The 14,800-nt window shown below is 40.5% G+C and overlaps 1 protein-coding gene across 2 annotated transcripts in view; it reads right to left on the bottom strand.

Annotated features, from left to right (window-relative positions):
• The window catches only part of vimar (visceral mesodermal armadillo-repeats), a 320,050-nt gene that overhangs the window by 141,257 nt on the left and 163,993 nt on the right, over positions 1-14,800 (bottom strand). For both annotated transcript variants that reach the window (XM_071660119.1, XM_071660118.1), the window contains exon 6: positions 13,903-14,020. In XM_071660119.1, the coding sequence (XP_071516220.1) occupies positions 13,903-14,020 (118 nt within the window). The remainder of the gene's footprint in view (positions 1-13,902; positions 14,021-14,800) is intronic.

The raw sequence follows: 14,800 nt of genomic DNA, 5'->3' as shown, positions 1-14,800 counted from the left end.
CTTGTCTTACGCACTTTATTTACCTCCTTCCAGAACATCTTTTTATTCTCCCTAAAATTTAATGATACTCTCTCACCCCAACTCTCATTTGCCCTTTTTTTCACCTCTTGCACCTTTCTCTTGACCTCCTGTCTCTTTCTTTTATACATCTCCCACTCAATTTCATTTTTTCCCTGCAAAAATCGTCCAAATGCCTCTCTCTTCTCTTTCACTAATACTCTTACTTCTTCATCCCACCACTCACTACCCTTTCTAATCAACCCACCTCCCACTCTTCTCATGCCACAAGCATCTTTTGCGCAATCCATCACTGATCCCCTAAATACATCCCATTCCTCCCCCACTCCCCTTACTTCCATTGTTCTCACCTTTTTCCATTCTGTACTCAGTTTCTCCTGGTACTTCCTCACACAAGTCTCCTTTCCAAGCTCACTTACTCTCACCACCCTCTTCACCCAACATTCACTCTTCTTTTCTGAAAACCCATACAAATCTTCATCTTAGCCTCCACAAGATAATGATCAGACATCCCTCCACTTGCACCTCTCAGCACATTAACATCCAAAAGTCTCTCTTTCGCGCACCTGTCAATTAACACGTAATCCAATAACACTCTCTGGCCATCTCTCCTACTTACATAAGTATACTTATGTATATCTCGCTTTTTAAACCAGGTATTCCCAATCATCAGTCCTTTTTCAGCACATAAATCTACAAGCTCTTCACCATTTCCATTTACAACACTGAACACCCAATGTATACCAATTATTCCCTCAACTGCCACATTACTCACCTTTGCATTCAAATCACCCATCACTATAACCCGGTCTCGTGCATCCAAACCACTAACACACTCATTCAGCTGCTCCCAAAACACTTGCCTCTCATGATCTTTCTTCTCATGCCCAGGTGCATATGCACCAATAATCATCCATCTCTCTCCATCAACTTTCAGTTTTACCCATATTAATCGAGAATTTACTTTCGTACATTCTATCACATACTCCCACAACTCCTGGTTCAGGAGTATTGCTACTCCTTCCCTTGCTCTTGTCTTCTCACTAACCCCTGACTTTACTCCCAAGACATTCCCAAACCACTCTTCCCCTTCACCCTTGAGCTTCGTTTCACTCAGAGCCAAAACATCCAGGTTCCTTTCCTCAAACATACTACCTATCTCTCCTTTTTTCACATCTTGGATACATCCACACACATTTAGGCACCCCAATCTGAGCCTTCGAGGAGGATGAGCACTCCCCACGTGACTCCTTCTTCTGTTTCCCATTTTAGAAAGTTAAAAAATACAAGGAGGGGAGGATTTCTGGCCCCCAGCTCCCGTCCCCTCTAGTCGCTTTCTACGACACGCGAGGAATGCGTGGGAAGTATTCTTTCACCCCTATCCCAAGGGATAATATATATATATATATATATATATATATATATATATATATATATATATATATATATATATATATATACACATACACACACACATACATATGCACATATACACACACACACACATACATATATATACATATGAAAAATGTAAGAAACAATTTAGAAAACTGAAACTTCTAGCTTGAACTGAAATGAAAAAATGGATGTCACATAATGGTTCAACCTCTGGCTATGGAAAAAGGAAATGTATAATTTATTTACACAAACGTCAATAGTAGTTCTCATCAATTTGACCACTGTATCAATAAGCTTCAATGTCTAAGCTACATTTTTTCCAATTTCACTATTTTCTTGTCAAAGCACCATGTATGAAAACTATCACTCCAGTAACACAACTATAAACATTTACTTCCCCTTTAAAAAAGTTCTGGGGAAGTCTGTCTCGATACACTGCGGGACACTCTACCACCTGGCGAGGTTTGTGTTGCAATGGTTCTTGATTCACAAACGTAGTAGCATCACTGTTGGGCCAAGGTATGTATATCTCTCTTTTTAAACCAGGTATTCCCAATCACCAATCCTTTTTCAGCAAATAACTCTACAAGCTCTTCTACATTTCCATTTACAACACTGAACACCCCATGTACACCAATTATTCCCTCAACTGCCACATTACTAGCCTTTGCATTCAAATCATCCATCACTGTAACCCGGTCTCGTGCATCAAAATTACTAACACACTCACTCAGCTGCTCCCAAAACACTTGCCTCTCACGATCTTTCTTCTCATGCCCAGGTGCATATGCACCAATAATCACCCATCTCTCTCCATCCACTTTCAGTTTTACCCATATCAATCTAGAGTTTACTTTCTTACACTCTATCATATACTCCCATCACTCCTGTTTCAGGAGTAGTGCTACTCCTTCCCTTGCTCTTGCCCTCTCACTAACCTCTGACTTTACTCCCAAGACATTCCCAAACCACTCTTCCCCTTTACACCTGAGCTTCGTTTCACTCAGAGCCAAACATCCAGGTTCCTTTCCTCCAACATACTACCTATCTCCCCTTTTTTCTCATCTTGGTTACATCCACACACATTTAGACACCCCAATCTGAGCCTTTGAGGAGGATGAGCACTCCCCGCATGACTCCTTCTTCTGTTTCCCCTTTTAGAAAGTTAAAATACCACATATTGTCCTTAAGCATTTCATATTTCACTTCTAATACATCCATCCACCTATGCACAACCCTTTCTTTTGCACATGCCTCAAATCACATAACATTGTTGGGATTATCATTCCTTTGAACATACCTATTTTTAGTCCTCCTGAATAACATTTTCTCTTTCCTAGCATTCTTCAGTGCTCTCAGAACCTTCACTTCCTCCCCCACCATATTCCATGGTTCCATTTGTTGCTATCTCCATTCCCATATATCTAAAACACTTCATTTCCTTTAATTTTTCACTATTCAGACATACATCCAACTATCTTTTCCCTTAACCCTGCTGAACCTAATAACTTATGCTGTTATTCACATTTACTCTAAACTTTCTCCTTTCACACACTCTTCCAAACTCAGTCACCAACTTCTGCAGTTTCTCTTTAGAATCAGCCACCAGTGTTATATCAGTGGCAAACAACAAATGACTCACTTCCCAGGGCCTCTCATCCCTAAATGACTGCATACTCACCCCTCTCCCAAAAAGCCTTGCATTTATTTCCTTTATTGCCCCACCCATAAACAAATTGAAAACAACAATGGTGACATCACACTCCCCTGCTGCAGACCGACCTTCACTTGGAAACATTCATTCTCCTCTCTTCCAATTCATACACACACCTTACACCCTTGATATAAACTTCTCACTGCTTCTAGCAGCTTACCTCACACACTATATATTCTTAAGATCTTCCACATAGCATCTCTATCAACCTCATCATATGCCTTCTCCAGATCCATAAATGCCATATACAAATCCATACTTAACAGAATTATTCCCTCATAATTGCTACATACATCCACAGCACCTCTTCCTTTGAACATAGGAACAACAATAGCTTTCACCCAGTCCTCAAGTACAATATTCTGTTTCCATGCTAAATGCCATATCAGGTGCATCCACTCTATCACACTTTCCCCTCCATACTTCAGCATTTCATCTGTAATTTCATCAACTCCAGGTGCCTTTCCTACCTTTAGACTCATTATTGTGCTTTGTAGTTCCCCTTTAGATAAAGGCCTCTGCACTTGTCTCCTTTTCCTTCCATCCTCTGTACCAATGCATGTAACAACTGCTGCTTTCCCTTCTTCTACAATCATCAGTTCTTTAATATACCTCCTTTTGAATCAGCAACTCCCCTTCCTTACTTCTCACATTAACATTTCCATTCTTTCATCCACTGTTTTCTTTTTTCACCTCCTTCCTGTATAATTTCTTATTTTCCCAAAACTTTTCACTTGACTTTCTTCCTAAATCTTCATCTACTCTTTCTTGCTTTTATCTATCAGCTTCTAAAATTTACATTCTTCCCTCCTTCTGTACTGAACTTCCAATGGTACATTCCCTTCAAGTAATCTATCATATACCTTTTTCTTCTCTTCCACAGCATTTCTAATCTCTTTTTTCCCCCATGCATTGCCTTTTCATTCTTTTATCTCACGACCTTGTATCCAACTACTAATTCTAAAACTTTTAATAGTACTTCTCTAAACACTGTAAACACCTCATTCACAAATTAATGAGTCCCTACATTCACTGCACTTCCATCTATGCTTTCAGTTACCTTCCTTTCATACTCCTCCCTACATCTCTTTTCTGCTTCATCTTTTTGCTTGCCACAACTTTCTCCATTCTTCCTTACACCATACCTCCACTTCTCCCTGATCTTCATCCCCACCAGAACTGTAAAATGGTCAGAGTCTTCAAAGAATCCTCTCATCATTCATTTTTAGGTTATTCTGGTCTTTAGCTTAGGCATATCTCAGTTCTGTCGCTCTACCTCTCCTTCACTTTTCCATTCTGATGATACTAAAGCTGTCTCTCCCATAGACAAAGCAATTCTCTTTGGTTCATGTTACTCCTCTAACTCCACATTAGATGACTCTAACATTCCTTTGCCCCCTTATGCTCCTCTTACTAATCTTATGCCCCTCCCTGTTGCCCCCTTATGCTTCTCTTACTAATCTTATGCCCCTCCCTGTAATCTCTTTTCTGACTGTCCAAAAAGCACTTTTCTCTATGGATACAAGCAAGGCTTATGGTCTTGATGGCATCCATTCCTGTGTGCTGAAAGAGTGTGCCTCTGAAGTTGCACCTGTGCTTGCTCACCTGTTCTGTTTCAGTTTAAAAACCAAGACTTTTCCTTCTTCTAGGAAGTATGCATTGATAAATCCCATCCCTAAGTAGGGGGACCATTCTAACCCCTCTATCATCTTATTGCTTTGACATCTACCATTTCCAGAGTCTTTGAATCCCTCCTCAGCTCCCTTATCTTTAGACACCTTGAATCTCACAGTCTTCTCTCTGATCATCGGTATGGCTTCTGTGCAAAGAGATCCACTGGTGATATTCTCAAAAGATTTTGGGGAATCCATGTAGTTGCTCTTGACATACCCAAAGCATTTGACATTGGGTTCCCAACTCTGAGCTCCCCTCTTATAGCTTCCCTCCTTCACTTTGCTCCTTCATATCCAGCTTCCTTTCTGACTGATCTATCTATGTGTTTGTTGATGGATCAGCCTCCCCCTTTTCTCCATCAACAGTGGCGTCCCTCAAGGTTCTGTCATGTCTCCTACACTTTTTCGGCCTCTTATCAATGATTTTCTCTCTTCCACAAATAACCAATTCCACAAATAACCTAATGCACTCATACATTGATGACACTGCATTCATCCACATCCTTCAATTTTCCTCCTTCTTCTCTCACTCAATCTATATCTTGTCTTGACTAAACTTCCTTAATAAAGTCAGACTTAGACAGGATATCTCAATGGGGTAGAAAAAATCTAGTTAAGTTTAATGACTCCAAGATCCACTTTCTAGCCATCTCTCTCTCGAAAACTCCTCACAACTCTCATCTCTCCTTTGACGGTTCTATAATTTCAACTAATTACTACTGTAATATCCACAGTTTCTTATAAATCCCGCATTAAGGAAACTGCTATGTCTGCCTTTAAAAAAGCAAGATGTCGAAACTCCTTTTCTTCTGAACAGTTGCTCCTTTTATACAAAGGATTGATTTTTCCTTGTATGGAGTACAGCTCTCTCATCTGGAGTAGTTTAGCTCTGCATCCTTCTTGACAAGTTGAGTGAAAAGTGGTCAGACTTATTAAGTCTCCCAGGCTAACTTGAAAACTTGACTCTTGCCCTACTCCACAATACTGGTTCACTTTCCCTTTTCTATAGGTATTACTTTGGTTTTTGCTCCCAAGAGCTGGCTGCTTGTGTGTCCCCACCACTAGGCTAGACCATGTGATACTCAGCAAGATCATATAATTACTGTGGCCACAGGCAACTTAAGGGTGGGCAGCTTTGATAACTGTTTCTTTCCCTACATTCTGAAGCTTTAGAACTCTTCACCTTTTCATGTCTTTCTCAATAACTATGACCTGGCACATTTCAAAAGACAGATTTTTCATTTCCCAAAAATTTGTAAATGCTATCCCATGTCTCTTCTTCTTCCCTTTCATTATCCTCTATATCTTAAGACCAGGCCTTGATGTAAAATTTTATCAAACTGGATCCTCCAACAAAACAAAAAAAAAGCCGAACCCTAAGGCACTCCACTAGTCACCCCAACCCAATTGGAGAAGGGGACACACACATGCTTCCTCTATTCTATTCCAGTGAGATAATCTTATATCATTCAAGTGGTTTCCCCCTTATCCTCCCTGGTAATCCAGTTTCTTAAATCAGCTTCCCATGCAGCAGTGTCAATACTTTCTGACAGTCCTGGTACAAACAAACCACCCAGCCTTACCTTTTGTCTTAAACTGAGCTCACTCTCTCATAGAACTCTTAAGAGGTTTGATAAATATGAGCTCTTTTCCCTAAAACTGTACTATCTCTCACTAAGGTAATATCTCCTCGGTAGGAAGTCATTCACATGCTTTCTAAATATCTTTTTAGAACCTTACAGACCTCACTCATCAGTATGGTCAGTCTGGAGTACAGGGCCTATTCCCAAGTTCCTTTCCTGTAGATAAGAACTATGTTCATCATCTTCCATTCCCTTGGCACTCTGCCTCTCTACTAAGACATCCTGAATAATATTCTAAAGAGGTTTACCTAGGGTATGTGCCCATATCTTCAGCACATATGATGAAATTTTGACAAAGCCATGAGCCTTTTATGAATCAAAACCTTTTAGTATTCCATTAACATTTTTTCCAAATATCTCAATGTGTTCTCAAACCTCCTAAACATTCCATCTAACTGGTATTAGGGCTATGGTATCTTCCACTTTGAAAACACTCCTGAAATTGTTATTAAGTTCCTCGCATAACCTTACATAACCATGTCCATCCATAGCCATGCATGTAGAGAAACAACTTCAAATAACCATAGTTACATAATGGTTTTTTGAGACCCATGTTCATGGAACATTTTTAACTAGAAATGATCTCATAAATAGGTTTACTCCTGAAACACTAGTCATGGGACAATTTGTATATGCTCCAGAATTTATGAAAATTTATAAAAAATAAAACCCTGGGGTGAGTAAATCCTATGTAGCACTAATGGATCTGGAGAAAGCATATGACATGTGGAAGGTGTTATAAAAATGGGTAAATAGAAAGCCATGAAATTCCGCAGATTTTATTGGGATAGTACAGCATCCCAATCACCAGTCCTTTTTCTGCGCAGAAATTAATCTAATGTATGTATGTCTCATGGTGAGGTGCCTGAGGATTGGCGGAATGCTTGCATAGTGCCACTGTACAAAGGCAAAGGGGATAAAGGTGAGTGCTTAAATTAAAGAGGTATAAGTTTGTTGAGTATTCCTGGGAAATTAGATGGGAGGGTATTGATTGAGAGGGTGAAGTATGTACAGAGCATCAGATTGGGGGAGAGCAGTGTGGTTTCAAAAGTGTTAGAGGATGTGTGGATCAGGTGTTTGTTTTGAAGAATGTATGTGAGAAATACTTACAAAAGCAAATGGATTTGTAAATAGCATTTATGGATCTGGAGAAAGCATATGATAAGAGTTGATAGAGATGCTCTGTGGAAGGTATTAAGAATATACGGTGTGGGAGGCAAGTTGTTAGAAGCAGTGAAAAGTTTTTATCGAGGATGTAAGGCATGTGTACAAGTAGGATGACAGGAAAGTGGTTGGTTTTCACCGAATGTCGGTTCATGGCAGGGGTGCATGATGTCTCCATGGTTGTTTAATTTGTTAATGGATGGGGTTGTTAGGGAGGTGAATGCAAGAGTTATGGAAAGAGGGGCAAGTATGCAGTCTGCTGTGGATGAGAGAGCTTGGGAAGTGAGTCAGTTGTTGTTTGCTAATGATACAGCGCTGGTGGCTGATTCGGGTGAGAAACTGCAGAAGCTGGTGACGGAGTTTGGTAAAAGTGTGTGAAAGAAGAAAGCTGAGAGTAAATGTGAATAAGAGCAAAGTTATTATGTACAGTAGGGTTGAGGGACAAGTCAATTGGGAGGTAAGTTTGAATGGAGAAAAACTGGAGGAAGAGAAGTGTCTTAGATATCTGGGAGTGGATTTGGCAGCGGATGGAACCATGGAAGCGGAAGTGAGTCACAGGGTGGGGGAGGGGGTGAGAGTTCTGGGAGCGTTGAAAAATGTGTGGAAGGCGAGAACATTATCAAGGAAAGCAAAAATGGGTATGTTTGAAGGAATAGTGGTTCCAACAATGATATATCGTTGCGAGGCGTGGGCTATAGATAGAAATGTACGGAGGAGGGTGGATGTGCTGGAAATGAGATGTTTGAGGACAATATGTGGTGTGAGGTGGTTTGATCGAGTAAGTAATGAAAGGGTAAGAGAGATGTAATAAAAAGTGTGTGGTTGAGAGAGCAGGAGAGGGTGTTTTGAAATGGTTTGGTCACATGGAGAGAATGAGTGAGGAAAGACTGACAAAGAGGATATATTCGTCAGTGGTGGAGGGAACAAGGAGAAGTGGGAGACCAAACTGATGGTGGAAAGATGGAGGGAAAAAGATTTTGAGTGATCGGGGCCTGAACATGCAGGAGGGTGAAAGGCGTTTAAGGAATAGAGTGAATTGGAACGATGTGGTATACTGGGGTCGACGTGCTGTCCATGAATTGAACCAGGGCATGGGAAGCATCTGGAGTAAACCATGAAAAGTTTTGTGGGGCCTGGATGTGGAAAGGGAGCTGTGGTTTCGGTGCATTATGCATGACAGCTAGAGGCCGAGTGTGAACGAATGTGGCCTTTTGTTGTCTTTTCTTAGCGCTACATTGCGCACATGTGGGGGGAGGGGGTTGTCGTTTCATGTGTGGTGGGGTGGCGACAGGAATGAATAAGGGCAGACAGTATGAAATATGTGCATTTGTATATATGTATATGTCTGTGTGTGTGTATATATATATATATTTTTTCATACTATTCGCCATTTCCCGCATTAGTGAGGTAGCGTTAAGAACAGAGGACTGGGCCTTAGAGGGAATATCCTCACCTGGCCCCCTTCTCTGTTCCTTCTTTTGGAAAATTAAAAAAAAAAAAACGAGAGGGGAGGATTTCCAGCCACCCGCTCCCTCCCATTTTAGTCGCCTTCTACGACACGCAGGGAATACGTGGGAAGTATTCTTTCTCCCCTATATATATATATATATATATATATATATATATATATATATATATATATATATATATACATTGAGATTTATAGGTATGTATATGTGAGTGTGTGGACGTGTATGTATATACATATGTATGTGGGTGGGTTGGGCCATTCTTTCGTCTGTTTCCTTGCGCTACCTCGCTAACGCGGAAGACAGCAACAAAGTATAATAGAAAAAAATGAAATAAGTAAGGCATATCTGCCAGCAGGAAGAAAGAAGGATGAGTAGTTCTAAGTGAAGGTATCTCTACATAAAATCTGTGTATGGATGAGATGATGAGGGAGGTAAATACAGGGTACTTAGAGTGAGGAAGGATCTACAGTTTGCTGAGGGTGGGGAAGCATGGAAGGTGAATCAGTTATTTTCACATATTACATAGCTCTGGCAAAAGGTGAGATCAAATGACGTAAGGGGAGTGGGGGAGGAATGGGATGTGTTTAGGGAAGCTGTGATAGGTTGCACAAACGATGCTCGTGGCATGAGAAACGTGGGAGGTGGGCAGATTAGAGAGGGTAATGAGTGGTGGGAAGAAGAAGTAAGACTGTTAGTGAAAGAGAAGAGAGAGACGTTTGGATGATTTTTGCAGAGTAGTGCAAATAACTAGGAGAAGTATAAAAGAAACAAGCAGGAGTTCAAGAAAAAGGTGCAAGAGGTGAAAAATAGGTCAAATAAGTGTTGGGTGATAGAGTATCTCTGAATTTAAGGGAAAATAAAAAGATGTTTAGGAAGGAGGTAAATAAAGTGCATAAGCCAAGAGAACAAATGGGAACATTGGTGAAGGGGGCTAATGGGGAGGTAATAACAAGTAGTGGTGAAGTGAGGAGATGGATTGAGTATTTTAAAGGTTTGTTGAGTGTGTTTGATGATAGAGTGGCAGATATAGGGTGTTTTGGTCGAGGTGGTGTGCGAAGTGAGAGGGTCAGTGAGAATAGTCTGGTAAAGAGAGAAGAGGTAGTGAGAGCATTGTGGAAGATGAAAGCTGGCAAGGTGGAAGGTTTGGATGGTATTGCAGTGGAATTTATTAAAAAAAGTGGTTGACTGTGGTGTTGACTGGTTGGTATGGATATTCACTGTATGCATGGTTCATGTTGAAGTGCCTGAGGATTGACGGAATGCATGTATAGTGCCATTATATAAAGGCAAAGGGGATAAAGGTGAGTGTTCAAATTACAAAGGTATAATATGTTGAGTATTCCTGGGAAATTATATGGGAGGGTATTGATTGAGAGGGTAAAGGCATGTACAGAGCATCAGACTGGGGAAGAGCAGTGTGGTTTCAGAAGTGGTACCGGAAGTGTCGATCAGGTGTTTGAAGAAAGTCTGTGAGAAATACTTAGGAAAACAGATGGATTTGTACGTACCATTTATGGATCTGGAGAAGGCATATGATAGAGTTGATAGAGATGCTCTGTGGAAGGTATTAAGAGTATACGGTGTGGGAGGTAAGTTGCTACAAGCAGTGAAAGGTTTTTACCAAGGATGTAAGGCATGTGTACGAGTAGAAAGAGAGGAAAGTGACTGGTTCCCAGTGAAAGTCAGTTTGCGACAGGGGTGCATGATGTCTCCATGGTTGTTTAATATGTTTATGGATGGGGTTGTTAGGTAAGTTAATGCAAGAGTTTTGGAGAGAGGGGCAAGCATGCAGTCTGTTGTGGATGACAGGGATTAGGAAGTGAGTCAGTTGTTGTTCGCCGATGATACAGCGCTGGCAGCTGATTTGGGTGAGAAACCGCAGACATTGGTAACTGAGTTTGGTAAAAAGTGTGAAACAAGAAAGCTGAGAAAAATGTGAATAAGAGCAAGGTTATTAGGTTCAGTAGGGTTGTGGGACAAGTTAATTGGAAGGTAAGTTTGGAGAAAAACTGAAGGAAGTGAAATGTTATAGATATCTAGGAGTGGATTTAGCAGCGGATGGAACCATGGAAGTGAAAATGAGTTATAGGGTGGGGGAGGGGGCGAAGGTTCTGGGAGCACTGAAGAATGTGTGGAAGGCGAGAATGTTATCTCAGAGAGCAAAAATGGGTATGTCAGAAGGAATAGTGGTTCCAACAATGTTAAATGGTTGAGAAGCATGGGCTATAGATAGGGTTGTACAGAGGAGGGTGGATGTGTTGGAAATTAGATGTTTGAGGACAAAATGTGGTGTGAGGTGGTTTGATCGAGTAAGTAATGAAAGGGTAAGAGAGATGTGTAGTAATAAAAAGAGTGTGGTTGAGAGAGCAGAAGAGGGTGTTGAAATGGTATTATCACATGGAGAGAATGAGTGAGGAAATATTGACAAAGAGGATATAGGTGTTGCAGGTGGAGGGAACGAGAAGTGGGAAACCAAACTGGAGATAGAAGGATGGAGTGAAAAAGATTTTGAGTGATCGGGGCCTGAACATGCAGGAGGGTGAATGGCATTCAAGGAATAGAGGGAACTGGAATGATGTGGTATACTGGGGTCTACATGCTGTTAATGGACTGAACCAGGGCATGTGAAGCATCTGGAGTAAACCATGGAAAGTTTTGTGGGGCTTGGATGTGGAAAGGGAGCTGTGGTTTCGGTGCATTACACATGACAGCTAAAGACTGAGAACGAATGTGGCCTTTGTTGTCTTTCCCTAGTGCTACCTCGTGTGTACGCAGGGGGAAGGGGTGCTATTTCATGTGTGGCAGGGTGGTGACGGGAATGGATGAAGGCAGCAAGTGTGAATATGTACATGTGTATATATGTATATGTCTGTGTATGTATATGTATGTATACATTGAAAGGTATAGGTATGTATCTGTGTGCATGTGGGCGTTTATGTATATACATGTGTATGTGGGTGGGTTGGGCCATTCTTTCGTCTGTTTCCTTGTGCTACCTCACTAACGCGGAAGATAGCGACTAAGTATAATAAATAAATATAGCTCTGATCACACACTTCAGGGAGAGATTCCAAAAGCTGTTAAGCAAGTTTGGAAGTGTGTATGAAAGGAAAATATCATGACTAATATGAACAAAAGTGTGGTACTGAAGCACAGCAAGGAGATAAGACACGATTATATGAGTTCAACTCTGAATGGGGGTGAACCTGGAGGAAGTGGAGTGCTGTAAAAACCTTGGAATGGATGTGGAAACAGATAAAACTATAGGAGCTGAAAAGAGTTATAGGGTGAGAGAGAAGGATGAAGTGAGTTATGGGGTGAGAAAGAAGGCTGAAGTCCTGGGTGCATTAATAACATGTGGAAAGAGAAGTCACTGTCTGCTGGCATAAAGATGGGTATATATGAAGGGATGTTAGTCAAGAAAGCATTATATGGATGTGTCTTTGACCTGGATTGCAAAAGAAATCAAGAAGGTAGACATGATGGAAATGATGTGCTTGAGGATGATAAGTGATGTAAGGCAGGTTAAGTATGTAGCAAATGACAATAAGAGAGGGACATGTAGTGATAAGGGTAGTCTGACTGACAGGGCCAAACAGAGCACATTGAAATGGTAGTCAAAGGGAGAGGATGAGTGAAGAAAGTTGAAGGGGATCTATATGACAGAAATAGAGTAGTGGGGAGAGGACGACACGATGAAAGATGTAATGAAGAGCGCTTTTGGGTATCAGGGCCAGAACATTTAGAAGAGCAAGAGGTATGCTGGCAATAAAACCACATCAAAATGGTACACAGAAGGGTGATATGCTATTAGGGGGCTGAACAAGGGCAGATGAAGTAATCAAAGAATATTCCAGGGTATAGTCTGGGGACAAGGATGTAAACGACAGCTAGGGTAAGGATATATGCAAATGACATTATTGTTCATTTGTTTTTCATACTAACTCATTTAAGCAGAATCTACTGGGTGTAGAAAGAAAAATCTAACTGGAGATTGTCTCCTGATCACATAAGCTATGATGAGAATATACAGAGAGAAATGTCATTTAGATAAAAAGCACAAACATGCAGAACTAATATGTGAAGAAATGCCAACCATAATGGATTTGTTTTCTGCTGAAGCAGAATTGAAAACATAACATGAAGTATTTTGAAAGCAGCAAATCTGGAAAAAACACTAAACTTTTTAACCAAAAGATAACAACAATTTTCATAATGACAAAACAATTTCAAATGAAGTCTTTTTTAACAACCAATAACATAGTATGTGGCAGCTTGTTCAAAATACCATGGCTTCTGGTCTAAGAGCTAGCCATTATAGGGGTTACATGTAGTGTATACACAATGGATGGAAAGAGAATTTCCTGTTTGTGTACCCTCTTGGAATGATTTCTCTCATCAAATCAATATGAAAACCATCCAAACACCATTCAAATGTACTCTGATAATTTATTTGGGCTGAGCTGCTAGCATAAGATTGCAATAATCAAAAATGGGCACAGCATAAATGGTTGTAGTTATCAGATTTAAAAATAAAGAGAAGAGTATTATGTGCAAGAAGAAAGGAATCCACTTGTAAACTGCACTTAACTTGATTTTCATTATATGTATGAGGCAGAATGTATCAGTTTCACCTTAGCTATATTTGCTAAGCTGATAAGGGAGTGAACATGTGTCTACTCTCTTTCTTTCCAGTCTATGTGTCTACTCTTTCTTTCCAGTCTAACATGTATATGAGATGAGAGGGAACATGCATCACTAACATTTTGAACTAAGTTTATCCTGCATATGAGAGTTAAAATGTGTAAATCAAGTCTTACCTGTGTCTGCCATGCATGTGAGTGAGAGGAGAACATGCGTAGGAATGTCTTCATCTTCTGCAAACTTATCAAGGTACTGACATAATACATCTACCAGTTCAGCTTCCATGGACTGATCCTGCCCAAAACAAGAATAATGAACATCATGCTATATCAATTTAACATTCTTGAGAAAAAACTGCTTTTCTAAAAAACATATCTAAACAAAGAACTACAGTAAACCAAACAAGTTTGAACCTGACTGTATCTGATAAACATATCTGATGTCTCCAGACTTCAAAAACTTATGGGTGAGCAGTAGTCAAATTATGGATTTTTGTCAGAGTGAGGGCATCAATACTGCAAAGAGAAACTGAAAGCATCACAGCTTAACCAGTAGATTTAGATTTCCAAGTAAAATAATCTGAATTATTTATTCATTTATCGATTACACTTAACTGCTGTTTCCCGCATCAGTGAGGTAGCACAAGGAAACAGACAAAGAATGGCCCAGCCACTCATATACACATATATATACATAAACGCCCATACACGCACATACACATTCATGTGCACATCAACGTATACATACATATACATACACAGACACATACACATATACACATGTATATATTCATACGTGCTGCCTTCACCACACAGGAAATAGCCCCCCCTACAGTGAGGTAGCAACAGGAAAAGAAAAAAAAAAGGCCACATTCGCTCACACTCAATCTCTAGCTGTCATGTGTAATGCATCGAAACCACAGCTCCCTTTCCACTTCCAGGCCCCACAGACCTTTCCATGGTTCACCCCAGACGCTTCACATGCCCTGGTTTAATCCAATGACAGCACGTCGACCCCGGTATACCACATCATTCCAATTCACTCTATTCCTTGCGTGCCTTTCACCCTCCTGTA

This window comes from Panulirus ornatus, chromosome 69, assembly GCF_036320965.1.
Source record: "Panulirus ornatus isolate Po-2019 chromosome 69, ASM3632096v1, whole genome shotgun sequence".
NCBI classification, from domain to species: domain Eukaryota; kingdom Metazoa; phylum Arthropoda; class Malacostraca; order Decapoda; family Palinuridae; genus Panulirus; species Panulirus ornatus.
The sequence above is the reverse complement of the archived record's forward strand: the minus strand, read 5'-3'. Positions and strand labels throughout refer to the sequence as shown.